Raw genomic sequence first — 17,720 nt, 5'->3', positions numbered from 1 at the left:
AGTGTCTAAAAGATGTTCCAGCAGGAATCTGCAAAATTTTGGGTATTCGCTCTAAATAATTTTTTTGAACAAAAGAAGAAATCACACAGACAAGAATGTTACTAAAAAAAGACTAATAAGCGTTAAATAAAACTAGTGGTAAAAAAATTTTCCAGGCATTTACATTTTTTAAATGCTTCTATTGCTTGATTGTCGACGATATAAATTTGAAAGATATTGAAAGACGTTCCTAAATTGCAAATTGACTCGTTCTCGATTATCAGGCAGTAAAGGGAAGATTGGACGTTCCAGTCGCATCGATTAAAAGCGGAACATTCTATTTCAATTTCAAATATCGCGGATCAGTGGCTGATGGTTGGCTTGTTCGAACGTAAAACGATAATACCGCATCGGCTTGCCCTGCCGATGATCCGCAATTTGCATAATTCCCTGCGCGACTTAATTTCCGCCATCTTGCCGCCGCGAAACGAAAATCCTCTCTCCTCGCCAATATCGCGAGATTTCTCGCAAAGATCGTCGTCCTCGAAATTAGTGCCGGATTAGGAAGCTATGCAATTATCGACCTGTATTGCTTCAAATTTCAATATAACGGTCAAGACCAAGTTTCAGGCTGTTGCGACTGAAATATCATTAACGGAGTGCCTCAACAGGAATATTGTGTTGTGTAATTTACAAGGAAACAAGAAAATGATTTTATCGTAGCGAGAATTTGATTTACATAAATAATAATTTCAAGACGCCTGGTTATTCCGACGATTGCCATGAAAATATTGCTTCTGGATAAATTTGCGAATTTCAAAATTAGATTAGTTACTGGCAATCATTATATGTATATTATTATCATGAATCAACAATTACAAAACGTCTATTAAGCAGGCGAATGCAAATTCGCGATTAAATCACGGGTTATTTGACGTACAAACGCCCGAGTCGACGTTATTCATCCATTATGCAGCGCAGATTTTCGCGAGTCTCAAAGTGCATTAACAGCGCTTATTGGGATGAATGAGCGCTATAGTGTTAATATTAGCATAAATACAGACCTGCATATCGTAATCCTGCGTTTACCATTTATACCAACTCGCTAACGCACCATTAGGTACATTACATGCATAGCTTTTGAGAGTACGATGATTCTTGTGCAACAACATTAATTTTCCATCATTTCGAATTTGACCAAGCTTTTAGACGGACTCTTTGAAATAGAACCAATATATTATCGCTGAAAACTAGCGAAGCATTCCGAGGAAATAAACATTTTTATATTGTTTGTGTCTGCACATTTTATATATTTTTATTGTTATTGATTATTTTGTAAAACGCGATTCCAGCTTCCCATGCGTGTTTATCCGATGCTGAGATATTCCGTGCACATGAGCTCGATACATATGTGAAACATAGAGGACAAACACGTATGTGTATACACACACAAGGGACACGATTATCGCTGTAAAGGCGTCTACATGTATTTATGACCGAATTAACCCGCGGAAATACCAAGTGCAGTGGCATAAATGTGGTCTCATAAATACGAGCGAACGGTTACGTTTACGTATAAAATCGCGGCGCGCGATATCCCCGAAAGATCGGTCGTCGCCAATTTATGGACTTCTCATTTATATGGCACTTGTAAAAACGCTGAGCCGATCTAAATTGTAGTAGCGAACGCAAGAGTGTCGGACGGCGAAGTCTATACCCGCACTTTTTACTGCGGGTACTTCCATTCTCCAAACGCGCACTACCCGATATAATATAAATTTTCTTTCCTTAAGAAACACGAAAATGCACTTTCCGACTTTTCCCGCAAATTCCAAAAATGTTTTCGGTTCCGCTTAATTTCTTAGTTCTGACAGTAGGCGCCATATTTGTAACACTTTTGGATATTTCGAACATTTATAACGCACGTGTATATATCATGAGAGACAGCGATAGCAAATACTCAATTATATTTAGATTTATGAAGTTACGAAAGAATGAGAGATTGCGTTTTTTAATTTTAATGAAACGCACGCCGTAATCGCGTTACGCTGACACATTTTAATTTATGCACGAATAGCGGACATTCTGTATCACTTTATTACGATGAAGATGAAAAATAAATGAAAATTCGCTTTATTATAATATTACTCGTTAATGCAATGTGGTTGGGTTTCATTATCCATGCCGCTTGATATCGCATATATTTTTTAATCGAAGTTACAATCCAAACTGAAAGAGAAGATTGCTTGAAAATTGGATTATAGATAGATTTGTCAGGAACAAACGAGATTGCAAGGTTTTGGAAAATTAACATTTAAATGTGTAAATAACTAATCAAATTCAGTGTTTTTTTAGTTGATTTTAATTAAATTTTTAATTCGAATCTCTTTGTTTCTCTCTTAATTTGAAATTAAAATATGCGATATTAAAGATTAAATGACAATTCATTTTTCATCAAATTTTCTTTCAGCTCAATTTAGTTCAACAAAAAAATGTATTGCGAAAAGTAGTACATAATTATACTTAAATTATGCTTGAAATAATATATAAGCTGAAACATGGTATTGGTGTTTCTATCTTATCAATGAATATTAATCGGAAATAAAGGGAAAATTACTTCAGAAAAGTGAAAAACGTTATCATATGCGCTGTAACTAGGACAGTGCGAGAAATCGAATTATGTTTTCCCTATGCCTATAATAACCGCGACATAGAGGCGACATAAGGCTCATCGTGAAACAAACGAGACGCCGTTACAATGGATAGAAAAATAAATGTCACGATCTTAAACATGATCTTACAATGCATTTATTTAACACGAATTTATTATCTGAAAAATTTAACACAATTTAACAAATGTATCCCCGAATTCGTCTTTTTATTTTTCTGCACAGCTTAAATTTGTTATATACATTCAAACTCTCGCGTTACGGTTTAATATAACTGAAAAAGAAAGAAATCGAGAGATAAACGAAAGGTAAATTTCCCATCAATCATATTGAAATTGATGTAATATAAAAATCTAGCTCTGTACATTGAATCTGAATTCAAAATAATAAAATATAATATTCGAGTCATATTAAATTGATATCGGTCAAAGTATCTTATGCAAGTGTGCAAATTAACCTTTGTTATATAGCGAATACCTTGTCAGTTATTGTTAATCATTATAATATATACGCACGCGTGTATAATACACATAACTCATGCAAATACATGAATATCATGAATAATTAATTCTCTCTGAATTGTCACGAAATTAACACGGATTATAGTATATTATATCTTGTGCATAATATTTTCTTTTTATCAATTCTATGACGTAACTAATTTGTTACATTTAATCCATTCGATAAAATCCGCATGAAAATAACTCGTTCAGATACATCAGAGAAATAAATATTCCGCTTCACTCTAATACTGCAAATATTGCAAAATTAGATTCTATCAATATAATATCTCGTGTATTTTTACTGATTATTTATTAATTATAATTATTTATTGTATTATATTAATCATAATTATTTATTATATTATATATTATTTATTAATTATAATATTATATTATAATATAATATAATATTATATTAATTATTATATTATATATTATTTATTAATTATAATTATTTATTATATGTATTACATATTTATTTATTATATTTTATATTTATTATTATATTATACAATTGTTTATTAATCTACAACAAGATATAAAATCTCATCATAGGTTATTAATTTTACCAACAGAGATACTAACAGACGAATAATTACGCTATAATAAAAAGTTTAACTATCATTATATAACAGCATTAAATGTAAAATTACAATTATTATTTATTAAATTTAATAAGAAATAGATTAAAAAATTATTTAAATAGTCTTACATATATATTTCATATTGATATTGCTTTGAAGAAATATAACTAAAATTCCTTTGCACATCTTATTGTTAGTCCAAAGTACCATATTCGTAAAACCTCATATTTCATTTATTATTAACAACTCACTTTAAGAATCATTATTTCAATTTAAAAATAATTATACGTTCCACGACAATTTCGATTTATTATTTTTCACTGCGACGAGATTCATTTAAGATTAAATCTCTGAACACTCGCGAAAAGCTTCGCGGTTAATTCTGCAATATCAAGCATTCATTAATGGCTAGGTGGAAAGGCTTCCTGTCGATATTCTCTCTCTCCATTCGCGGGAATCCATTAAAAGCTGGTCAAACAACGTAAGATGATGAAGCTCCCAATCGATTTCCCGAGGTGTCTTTCTTTTTTTCCTTCGTCCCGCAGCGCGATCGCGGCTTGAACCGGGTCAAGTGCACTTGCATAGCGGCAAACTGCCAAACCGCGATCGCGTTCACAACTGAGGATGAATCGAAAGACCGTTCGCCTAGTTGGTCATTAGCATAGTCTATTACCGTCCGTCCTCCTTCTCTCTTTCCCCCCTCCCCCCCTCTCTCTCTATCTTTCTCAAATAGACATCGTGCTGCTTTCGATGGCACTCGGTACCGAAATCGTAGTTCGACCGAGAACCGATATATCCCGTTCGAACGACTCGGTGGGAATCGTTTTTTCTATTTATTCCATTTTTGAGATGAATGGAAGGGAGGAGAGCACCTGATTGCTTTTCCGATATTTATTTCAGCAGTTTCCATTAATCATAGATAAAGATCCCCCCGCGTGTAAAAAGCGCGGTAAAAGGAACCCGATGTAGCCGCCGATTCGTACAAAGCGTCAGATTCTTTTGCAAGAATCTCAACTCTTTCTCTCTCTTGGCGCAGGAAAGAAAAGCAGGATCGTGCATAAAGACTGTGTATGACATTTTCGAAAACAATTTTGTGCGTCGATTTTCCGCGATTAAAGCGTTTTGGTGCAATCAATGGATATTTAAAACGTTTTACACGCCTCTTGTAACGTAAAGTTAAATTAACAACATTGATGTAATATGTTGCAGAGAGTCGCGTAGTTTAACCCAAAATTAAATGTAAAGTTAACAACTGGTTTTAATCAAACTTCAAATTACAGTATTGGTCAACAATTTTTAAACATAGCAATGAATAGAATGAAATAACCCATGGAACAAAAGAAAGACAAGCAAAATTTAAATTTGTTTTGCATTTTATATTTTACTGAGTTTAAATCTGGCATACATTATTTTTAACATCACTTTTTTAACTTATGCGATATACATTTGGAGTTTTGTTTGATCAAAGAAAGAGAATTTTAGAGCAAAATTAAAATAAAATTGAAAAATAAAATTTTTATAAAATATATTCCAAAAGCAAAATTTTAATTTTTTACTATTTCAATAATTTTTAGAAATTTAGGTTCTTTTTTATGGGAATATAATAAAAGTACTTTTTATCGTATTTTTGTAGAATTTATACTCTTTGCATTGTCCTAAGCTTTTATTCGCGTTTATGCACATAATTGCAGATTCATCATTCTTTTTTTCGATGACAATTTCCGGTATCTAAAGAACTCGTTGCTCGACGAGAAATCAATTATATATCTAAAGCGATTGTTTCGAACTTCACTTAAGCGATTATCGCATTGCATGTGTTAATTCGCGCTGAGCTAACACACGAGTTTTCCGCAAACGAGTCCGATGCATTTTCGACACCCACGTCGTTTCGCTACTTTCACACTCAGGCGTAATGTACTTCATTTCGCGGTGTAATTATTGCTGGCTATAAATTGCGCGACCGCGTCGGGGGCGCGCGAATCAATCATCGGCTAGAAATAAAATCCGTCCGTGTTACATTCAACGAAACGAAATATAATCGACGGGATGATTTATTACACGACACGACGAAATATTGCGATTGCAGCAGTTCCTCGACGAAACGTCGATTATCGCGAATAATACTGTTTCCGATACAATTACTTTCGCAACGATTATTTGAAAACTTGGCAACGAATCACTACAAAAGTTATTTTGAAAAAGAAATTAATGACCATTGAGACATTCTCGATATTACCTTCGAGCATCCTTTAGCATCCTTTTGAATCATCCATTTTCGAGATTCATATAGTCGAGCAATTAATATTTAAAAAATAATAATAATAAAATTGTCAATATTTTATGTTAAAAAATGTGACGAAGAGAAACTCGACGTTTCGCTGAGCTGAATTAAACATTTCGTTCCACTCTCTCGCGAATTGCAAGAGACTCGCGCGTGTAAACACGCGCCTTCGATATTTCCGCGAGACGATATCGCGCGAGCGAGAAGCGCAACCAAACACACGCTCCACTTCTATCGATCGTGTGTATTTATTTTTTCCGAGTTAACCGATTTTCATAAAACACACTGTTTGCACTTGGACTCTAGGAAAGCCGCGCGAAAGCGACGCGCACGTTCGACCAATATTTGCAAGAAGCGCGTATTACGCGCAGCGTCGCATAATGTTTGGCTGCGAATATTGTTCTCGAATAAGTTGGGGCGAGGGGAGGGAGAGGTGTCTTCGAAGCTGCATGGCGTGATTTTAGCGATTCAACAAGCCGGCATTTAAAGGGCGCGGTACTATCTGTCACAGTTGCTGCTGCTGTCGCTGCGACGTGCTCGCGCAAACTTCTATGACGGATGTAAGTCATGTAGTCTAGTTTCAGGCGCTACGTCAAGTTGCTCAAGTGTCTGGCTGCCGTTTGGCCGCGTGGTTGTAATTTTCATCCCAGAATTCTCCTTCTTGGCTCGTCATTACGTTCATTCAACGTCCTCTCGCAATTTAAGGAAGTAATTATAAAAATGAATAATTTTTTCTAATGAATTTTTTGAGGCAAAATTTATGCAAAATTTTGCACACTTACATGATTTATAATTTTACATAATTTTATATTATTGTATTATTGTTTGCTTCATAGGTGAAAAGTTTTTTTTCATCTTTCTCTAACAGATATTTCTATTATTTATCACGCATAATTCTCGACGGTTTTAAGGCTGGGTCCTGCTCATCGTCGACGCTAAGATATCTCTGTCTGGTGAATCATGAAAAATGCAGAGGCGTACATTCAAATACAGATCCGACAGCCGCGACAATGCGGGATGATTTCCTTCGAGACGAGATTTCTTTAAACCCTTTGTTATCGAGCTACGTTTATTCTTCGTTTATTCTTTCCCGTTCTTGCAGACGCAACTATACATCTTTTACGAGAACCCGGTATCCTTTCAAGACGTGAACGAAGTAATAACGCGTGCCACTAAGAATTTAGGCCGTTTTCTCCCTCCGGAAATGCGTGCAAAAAATGCGAAGGGGCTCACGTTTCCTAGGAAAACGAAAGATGCCGGAATCGTAAAAGGTTTTTCTTGGTTTACCGCTTCTGTTCGCGGTCAAAGCGAATTCCGTTTTTCTTCACGCACAATATTCCTCAGGATTAAAGATCTAATTTCGTTGAGAAAATAAAAGGAAGAATCCTTTTTTATTAAGATAAAAGGACTAGTAAAAAAATTTTTCGTTCCGGAAATGTCTTTAACATAGTGTTAGAGTGTCTCATTATAATTCAATTATATATATATATATATATATATATACATACTTTAATCTTCTTAAAATTTACATTGATAAGTTTACTTAAATGTAAATTTTAATTAAAAACGTAGTAATATAAATCTTTAAGAACAAAAAGAAAACAAATATTTCTTTCTACTTTTTCCATTTAGAATTAAATATTTATAGAAAGCTATATAGTAAAAATTTTACTTATGTATATTTTGCACAAAAAATTTTCGGATCGTAAAAAGTTCTTTATATTTTTTTCGCCGCGTTTTATCGGTGATATTTTCTTTAAAGCGAAAAAGCCGAAAGCGATACGTGTGAATGATGTAACTAAAAGAGACACGGTAGAGATGTTCGCTTATAATAGCTGTTTTCCCGGTTCGTCCCGAATCGCAATCGTGCCAGAATCAGGTACAACCCCGGAAATTTTTCGGTCGATCGAGCCCCGCGCGTTAATTACGCGCCACTCCGTGCGCGAAAGATTACAAGGATTTTCGCGGCGGCGGTGGCGACGGGAGGCGGAGAAAGGGAAGGGGGACGAATGCGGGGGTGGAAATTTCGCGGTGTTTCGACAGGGATCTTTCCGGTTGTTTTGGCTGCAACCACCCGGGTGCCGTTACTGCCATAATTTTCGGCGGGCGCCACGCCGGCTGCCTCGGTGCAAACCAATTTCGACGCCACATTACCCTTTTGCGGTTATCTCGCCGCTTGCAACGGCTCTTCGCAACGAATCAGAAATCGGCAACTTCGAAGCTTCGGCATCGGTCAATTCAGCCAATTCCGACGGTCGGCCGGCAAAACCCGTCATTCCCGATATATTTCGCGATCTCGAAACCGCGAGATAAAATTGAAATTCCTGGAATATTGGCTAAATTATCAGGAAAATTTAATCAGATTAAGGGGCACTATGACTGACATTCCTAGAATTGTATTTTCAGTCTTCATATTAATGATTGCTATAATTGCTTTATAATTGCAGCATAGCAATGCGAGGAGTTGGGAGTTAAAGAATACTTTTTTAATAAAAATTTAATTTAATTTAATTTTAAATCTTCTTATGCACTTTATAATTTGATTGCATTCTAACAAGTTTCCTTTCATGTTTAGTAGCGTAATAAGGCAAAATTTTAATTATGCAGAGCCTAAATGCGCTTACTAATATCATTGATCAAGATAACGAAGCAATCTATTGAGCTCTATTAATGCAAATACGAGGTCACGTCTTTAAGATTTTTTTCCGTATTAAAAATTATAATATAATATCTGCAAATATTTTAAAGCAGCTTTTAAGGAGAAATATTATTAAAATTCCTATAAAAGCTGACCGTCTCATTAAATTGCAGCAAATTGTAACATTTAAAGAATGCAAAACATAATATACTAAATATAATATACTGTTTCCAGACAATCAAAATATTATTACATTAAAAGCGAATTGAAGTAATTTCTATTATTGTCGATCAAATACTTCATTCAGTAGTATATAATTAAAAAGAACCATATGTTTAAAGATTTATATTTATTATAACTATAGTATTTAGTAAAGAAAATATTTTTAATTTATATTTTATATGTAATTTATGATCATTATAAAGTGAAATATTATAATTTTATTAGCTCTCTTTTTTATCAATATAAATATCTTGAATTTATTGAAACACGATTGATAAAGCATATAAGCACATTCAAAAAAAGATTCGATATAATTTAAGTTACTAATTTTTATACAAATTTATTGAGAGACAGAAAGATAGATAGAGAGAGAGAATAAGTAATATAATATTTTTATTTTGTTAGCTCGACAAAGTGGAGATATTACTTTTTAGAATCGTTCTATTATAAGGACAAAGACAAGCTCCATGCGACGCTTGCGATCCAATTTTCGAAATCCACTGGAAACTATAATACGCGACAAAAGGAAAATTGCCCTCCTCTTCGTGAGTCCATCCGGAAATCTCATCGGGAGTGAAATCGCCTTTCGAAGCATTTTCGTGGTATCACGGATAATTTTAATCTTTATGAACAGACCTTCGTGCTGAGAAGACGCAAGCCTCTATCTATTTATCTAATCTATTTAGGAAAAATTCTGATAAGACTAATTTCTTTCAAACTATTAAAAATATGAATTTTTCAATTTCACAGATTGAGCTGGAAAAACTAGATTTTTCATTATTTTATATTCGCAATTTTTTCCATCTAAAATTTATCATATTTAAAAACAATATTAATTATAAAAAAATAAAATTTTTATTTTCTTAATTAAACATCGGAAAAAAATTATGTTAATAATTCAATATTCATCATAATTAAAAGATTATTGCGACATCGTTACATATCGCCCTCGACTTTTCCATTTCTACGGCGACGGTGTTTAGCTCGGACAACTTGCCGCCGAGGCTTTCGGAAGGCGGAAATGGCATACGGCGGCAAGCGGAAGCTGATACAAATAACGAATAAAGTACCGTCTTTCATCGTCGAAAAAAAGCGCATTTCTTCCGGCAGTGCAAATGAGCTGCGGACCTGGCCGAAGTGCAATTATCTCGGGCGAAGTGCATGAATTTATCTCTTCTCCATGCTCGATGAATGCGCGCGCCGGCTACTCCGGAAAGATAAATATTCAGATATGCATAACAGGAAGAGGAGGCAAAGGCGAGCGCGCGGCCGCGATTTGTACGACTCGCCGACTTATTTCTTTTACGAGGGACTCCACGCCTGTCTCGTCCGTTAGAAGAACATTAATTTCGCAAAATCGCATGTCCCCCGGCACCAAATGCACTTGCGGCAATGCAATTATGCGAGTGTACGTCAAGAGAGAGGGAATATGAACGAATAACACAGTGTTCTATTCTTCAAAGAGTCACTAATGCGCAAATTAGCGCGAAAATTTAATATAAGAGAGCTATTTATATATATTAAATATTCCATTCCTCTGGAAACGGCGTATTTCGTTGAACGGGAAAATCTCCATTTTCTGGATAGGGCAATTTTTTGATGCAGAATTATAAAAATGCGCTCCATCTTCCCTCTTCTCAATTCTTTGAAATTTATGCTGAATTACTTACATCGGAATCTCACGACAATCTCGCATATATCTATCTATCTATCTACGTATCTACGTAATATGCCTGTAGTAATCACGACTCGCTTTCTGGAACGCGCGCTAAACGGCAATGCAAAATTCATTTAGCTCGCATATTCGGCTAATTATACTTTGTCCCATTCTCCGCAGCCACCACTGGGCCGAATTCGCCTTTACCATGCGCGTTACGCGAATGTATTAATAACTCTCCATTATTCCGCCGTGGCACGAAATCGCCGAGTTCCGTCAAATTTCAATTCTCGATTAATTATACAGTTAATTACGCAGTTTCATGTTGCCCGCGGAGCATTTTCAACGAGTCCCTCATCACTCTTATCATACAGCTCGTTGCGAGATGACACGATTCCCCGTTCGGTCGAATATATACAGGGTGTTTCTAAAACTATGTTGGAGATTTTAAGGGCGTATTCTAGGGGTCAAAATAAGAAAAAAAGTTCATATAAACATGGGTCCAAAAATGCTTTTCCTCCGAGTTATAGCCCCCTAAAGTTGAGGGAAAAGATCGAAAAATGTATTGTAACTCTCGGAGACTTTTTCATAGAACGTTAAAGTTTTACACAGCGTAATAATTAATAATGAGCTTTATTTTTATGTGGTTTTGACAATTTGACCCGATTTTGAAGGAGAGATATGGGGGGGGGGGGGGGGGTGCTAATTTTCAAAGCATTTTTGGACCCATGTTTATATGAACTTTTTTTCTTATTTTAACCCCTAGAATACGCCCTTAAAATCTCCAACATAGTTTTAGAAACACCCTATATACAGAGCAAGGATATCTGAAAATTACATTTTTTAATTTTGCTATCTCTCCTAATATTAATTCGGCTGCATTTTTCAACTTGTATTGAATACTTTATACCAATTTATAATTTTGCGCTCAATAAAAATGCGACTCTACCAGCTCCTTTCATATCTAAAGTTTATTGCATTGACGTTTTGTTTTTTGATTAAATTTTAAAATAATTTCAGACATAATATACATGTTTGATTGTTTGACATTGAAAAGGACTGGATTAAGATCGAAACGTCTGTCGACAGATTTTCTTGCAAATAATTTGCGTTTTGTACTATATAAAATTTACACTTTCCAATTGTTACGCAATATAATTGATAATTTTTTTCCACGCACTACTTTTAGCGTCATTGGTTCTTTGCCTTTACCTCTTACTAGTGAAAATTACGATTCCTTATATCCGAATTTTTAACTTATTGAAAAACAAGTTCGACTCTCTCTCCTAAATTGATTTTACACAATTATAAACGATCCATGTGTCTTTATAAAAATTCTTTGCAGTAAATAACAGTTGAAAAATAATAACGGCTAAAATAGCGATAAAATTTATATCGACGCGAAATTGTGACAAATCAGTTCTCGAGATAATCCGTCGATTATCAATGTTAAACCGGCAGTGCACACGGTGTGTTATGGCTGGAATAGATGCAAATGCGATTGTTATTTGGAGCGCCCGCATAAAACTAAATAACGAATGCGATCGTGCGGCGAGAGACAAATGAACGTGTACAGTTAATAGAAACGTATACCGCGGTTCAAAAATGCGCACGTAACAGCTCGTGAATTCGCACGATGCATATTAATGCGACAGTAATCGCGCGTACACACGGTGACACGGGGATTGGATAAGGCTAATACCGGTTTATTCGGTTCCTCGCGCGACGCATCACTTTATGCATTTCTATGCAATGTCGCGAATGACTGCAATTTGCTTGCTGAACGCATATGTCAGCCGAGGAATCTACAAAGAATTTATCTTTATCCTTAAAATGATAGGGAGATGTGACGTAAAAATATAAAGTTACGATCTGTCAGCTATACTTTCTAAAAACATTAGAGATCAATTTTCCAAACAATCTTATATGCTTGATCAGTTTTCATGAATATATCAGGTCCAATATTGAATCTCGCGCTGGCGGGATAATAAGAAAGTGTGCTCGCGTGTATGCTTGCTTGTCGAGCCAAGTGAAGGCGAGAAGTCGCCGTAAACCGCCCTCACGACGCTCGTTCCAGTTCCAGAACTGTTCGCCAAGAAATCAATCGAGGGTGCGAATGCCCCGACACACGAGAAACACGCTGCCACTTCCCCTAGTAGTACTGTTGCTATATTACGCTGACCCCAATTCTACAAATCCGTCGAGGCTCCCCGGCGCCGACATGTAAAATTACTTCAAACTTGGGACTATTCCTAGTCTCAAAATACCCGTCCCGTTCCTTGGAGAGAGATTTCTTAAACAATTTATGCTCGGAGGCCCCATCATCTAGTCATGCAAATGGCTAAGCAGCGGATTATGACATCGTCCTTTACTACCGCGCTGTGTAAAACCTACAGTTTTGTGACGTTTCAACGTAAATAGAATTTGAAAATTGTATGCTCGTCATGTAGAGTCCCGCATTAATATCAGGACATAAATATAAAAATTTAAAATTATATATTTTATATTTTTAAAAAATAGGGATAAAAATAGAGAGGGAAGTGAAAAATAAAAATGTTTTATTTATCATTATAATATTTATAAAAAACCGCTTCTTTATGCTAAATAAAAGCGGATTTTTAATATATAATAGCAGGATTTGTGTAGTGTTTCAAAATATTGAAATCCCACAACGTTACTACAAAAGCTCGCGCGAATGAAAAATGTAGGCGATCGAAAAATAAATATTTTACAAAGTAATTGAGCCAATTCGAATAACGGATTATATAATTTTGCATTTATAATAAGGTATTTTTTTGTTCCCAGGAAAAATCATGTACATTATATGTTGCGAAAAATTTAAGCCCCCCGTGATAATGCATCTAGCCTGCATCGCATACCGCGTTTCCGCCGCATTCTGCCGCATTCCGAGATCCCCGAGACTCTCGAAATAAAAGAGGAGTATCTTACGAGTGCTCTGTTTCTGTTTCAGGTGAACATCCGGCCGCGATGCAGCATGGAAACACGGCAGCCGGCTCGCCCAACTCCAAGACGGTACTGTTGATGCTCGCCTTCCTTCTGGGTCAGCTGAGATAATGTGCGCGTGCACAAAGGTCACTCGAGACACTTATGAAATCAATGGACATGCATCGCGAGGCGATCGCCCACACATCCCTAACGTTAATTCTTTTGCACAGACTATTCTGGATTAGATCCTGGATAGTTATGTCATTTAGCGGCCGAAGGACTACATAATTTATGTAATTACGTAATGTGATCGCGGGCAATTAAAGTGAGATTTAAATTTAATTTATTGAAATCGAAAGATGAATCTTATAAAATCTGCGAACTGATACTTTTCAAAGTGCGATTTTTATCTCTTTTTCCAATTAATCGATCCAATTAATCGATTTTCGAAGAACGATATTTCAATATTATTCAAGTCTTATATTCTCAACATGATTTTTTATTATTTTACTGTAATTATTATTTTTTTAATCGTATATATACGAAATATAAATACGTCGGTTGTAAACTAAAATCTTTCCAGTTCCGTTTAAATTACTCATTTTGAAGCGAAAATTTGAACTTGCCTCGTTATTACTTTAATTATGTCGTATTTTAATGCTCTCATTGTGACATTTATCTTGTCCTTTTTAATCTCTCACGAAAATACCCAACCCGTTTATCTTAAACTTAATTGCGAGTTTGGCCGCTAGAATGAGAAATATGAAGATAATCTCTGAGAGACAGCTAGTTCTTACGTAATAAAGGGGAGTCTCTGTGCCTAAGGGTTAAAGAGCGGAGTGTGAGGCAGCCGTATATACGGCGTCTCAGAACCACGGATTCTGCGCGACGAACTTTTCTCAGTCGACTTTTCCCCGATCATCCGTAAACTCGGAAAGGAAACGAACTCGGAGCCGAAACTTTTCATACATTTGTCATAGTGACAGCGGCAATATATTTACAGTTGAACTGTACGTATAGAGCATTAAATAGCTGCGTAATGATAACGAGCGAACCGAGACGTTTTCATTTCGCGAACGTTTTCAGTAATTGGTGTACTGCATAAATATCATATTTTCAACATCAATTGCGTCCAAATTTCATAATTATCACGTCGTGTTTAACGACCGTTCGCCTAAATAACAAGCAGATTGTTTTATTAATTGACGATGTATCTAGTTCACCGAGCGCATCGTTTTTTTTTAATTGTATATCGTATTTCAGACATCCCTTTTTTATTTTTTATTGTTTTTCTTTACAATGCGATTCGTAAACACAATCAAATAATAGAATAATATCGATTTAATCCCGATTTATTTACGGCAATCATTGTAAAGAAGCGACCATTGGCGTAACCCAATAGTTATATTTTCGCATGATAAGCTTCTTTTGCACTCTATATTCGCATATAGATGATGGAATAAGAATAACAAAATCCCTATTCGCAAATACTTAATTAGCCAGGCATCTGTTTGGCTTAGCTCAAGAAATTAGTTTATGCTTCGCAATTTAGCATCGGTACGATTCATTGTTGAGATAATAAACGCGGCAAGCGTTGGAAAATAATTCGTACACACCACAGACAGAACAGTCGAGGGTTCTTATCATATCTACGAGCGATGAAAACGAGCGTCAATATTATTCAAGAATTTCAGTGGCGACAAATTCGGGAGGATTCTTACGATTTATAATTAGAGATGGTTCCTACGCTCTTCGCGAGAGAAGGATTAAAGATTACATCGTCGTCGCTGAGATTTTAGGATAATTGCGTCGTGATGTCTAACAACGACGCAAGGCAAATAAGAATTAACGATAATGCACAGCGCGAGTGTTGACGCGAAGGGACATAAGCGCGGATATCGCCAGGAGGCAGAGGATGGAAGGGATAAAGCAGATAAAACAGAATTATGTCTCGCGCCCTTTCCCGATCATAGAGAGAAAATTCGTGAGAGGAAAATGTTAAGTGTAAAATAAATGTGTCACGAGCAAGTTTAACTAAAAGGCGATGTAATAAAAAGGGGTAAACCGATCTCTCCACCCGCGGCGAAGTACTTTCTACTTACGGCATAAGTGTTAAATGAAACTTAAAGGAAAACACACAAAGAGGACACACACGTACACACGCATACACACATCTTACAGATAATAGTAGAGAAATGTATGTAAACCACACACACACATACACGCGCGTGACTTTATGACTCATATGATTTATACCCACGACTAGTCCGAGAAAAGAAAAAAAACTGTGTTCCCCACCCACTCGCATCCTTTTCACGATCTGAGTTTTCACACGATTCTCTTGCGAGAAAACGCATTCTTGTACATAATGTTTTACTCTTGTAAATAAATTATCCACACAACGCTCCTCGACTCATTCACGTCTCGCATGTCCCATCGGTCAGCGATCATCTCGTCTCGATATCGAAGAACATATTTCGATAGAGAAAAAAGTATCTGTGGAAATTGTCTACTGTTTTAATCATGTCACATTATTTCGTCTTTATCAGAGACAAATTATATAATTGTAATACGGAAATATAGATTAAATTACCATATAACTTTTCATCGATTTTGTCGATAATGATTGGTAATTCGGCGCTAATGGCTGCAAGAAGATGGTTTTCAAGAAGATCGATAGCCATGACCCCGATGCGTTTCCCCAAACTTTTCCCGTCGGGGATATTTAAGAACCCCCGGCTTCGGCTCATGAACTCTCTCACTTGCAGACCATCCTCGCAAAATAACGATGGCGCCCGATCAATTTCCTTTAGCCGTTCAATGTCTTCGAAAAGGCGCTACAAGAGATGGGGTTCTTTTGACCTCATCGAGCGAATGAGAGGTAAGTGAAATTTTTAACTATTTTTTATATACCAATCGAAATAAACGGTTGATAGCGTTTATCGATATTTTCGATATTCGACAAAAAATATAAAAACGTATTGGACCAGAAATTCGCATTTTAATTTGAAAAATTGCTCGAGAAATTTGAATTGGAACTTTATTCGCGATATTTACACCAGATCGGTCTATGTGTCTAGATAATGTAAATAAAGTATTTGCCATATATCACTGGAGATGATGTTGCAACATGTCCAAAGTTTCGTTGGGAGTTCGAAGTTCCGGCATTAGACCGTAAGAGATCGGATGCAGCGCGATAGAAATGCAGTCGGCATGTATCGACAACGCGGCGACGCAATCAGACCGGGATAGTTCGATGAATATTTATGTGCATCCCACCTACGCCTTGCAAAGCCGCGACAATCCACCGATGATATATACGATGAATTTTTTAAGAGACATTGCGCCGCGTCGCCTCGAATCCCGAGAGCCGTGACAGCCATGTTGCATTCACGAGAGAGTAAACACACGTGACGCGTGAAAGAAAAAAGGAAATTAGATACGTATTTAGATCAAAAAAGCCTATGTCCCAGGAAAATAAAAGAATATGAATATTTCGTTAAATCGCCAATTTAAATCCAAATTGAATATAATATTCTTTATAAAAAATAACGCGAAGAAAATTCTTTTTTTATAAAAATGAAAAAATTATTTTATTTTTATTTTAATATATTTAATTTTTTCAATTATTTTATTTTTATTTGAATATATTTAATTATTTGATATTGAATCCTTTCAGTTTTTCACAGTTTGTTCTTTAGTGTTTACTATAAATTTTTAGGTCATCTTGTATAGCTGTATGAAAATCCCACGTGAATTCTTGAAACGCTCTTTTTAATTCCAACGTGTGTATTCTAGTTAACGTGATTTTGTACTTTAATTGAATTATTGCTACGCCATTGAATTTAATTAGAATCATTCAACCATACAAACTTGATTTTCTTTAATAAATTAACTAAGCGTGCATATATTCGTATATACGCACAGTTCCCCATTCACGTTTCTAGTCTTTTGCATATCAAAGAACCAATTGCTAACTATGTACGGAAGTTTGATTAGAAACGAGCGCGAAATTGTGCAAGGAAATCTGACGCCATGTTTACGAAATAAACGAGAATACACGATCTTTTGCTCGAAATAAATTTAATTTTACATGTCATGAAATGTAAATTTTCTAGAAATATTAGGTAAAAAACAAGCAATATAGCGTTAAAAAATATAAAATTCATATTTTTCAAAATCAACATTTCGATGTTTTTCACAAATTCATCTAATATAATTAATATTTATAAATTTCACAA

General features: G+C 35.5%; 1 protein-coding gene across 1 annotated transcript in view; it reads left to right on the top strand.

Annotated features, from left to right (window-relative positions):
• Positions 1-15,881, top strand: part of Dpr1 (defective proboscis extension response 1) — a 306,096-nt gene extending 290,215 nt beyond the window's left edge. Inside the window, exon 6 of the mRNA XM_083105252.1 lies at positions 13,505-15,881. Coding sequence (XP_082961378.1) covers positions 13,505-13,608 — 104 coding nt within the window. The 3' untranslated portion in view covers positions 13,609-15,881. The remainder of the gene's footprint in view (positions 1-13,504) is intronic.
• Positions 15,882-17,720: the final 1,839 nt, after the last annotated feature.

This window comes from Camponotus vicinus, unplaced genomic scaffold (genome assembly GCF_025532165.1).
Source record: "Camponotus vicinus isolate PSW18456_S1 unplaced genomic scaffold, iyCamVici1.0 SCAF_7, whole genome shotgun sequence".
Classification (NCBI taxonomy): domain Eukaryota; kingdom Metazoa; phylum Arthropoda; class Insecta; order Hymenoptera; family Formicidae; genus Camponotus; species Camponotus vicinus.
This window is presented reverse-complemented; position numbering and strand designations above follow the sequence as displayed.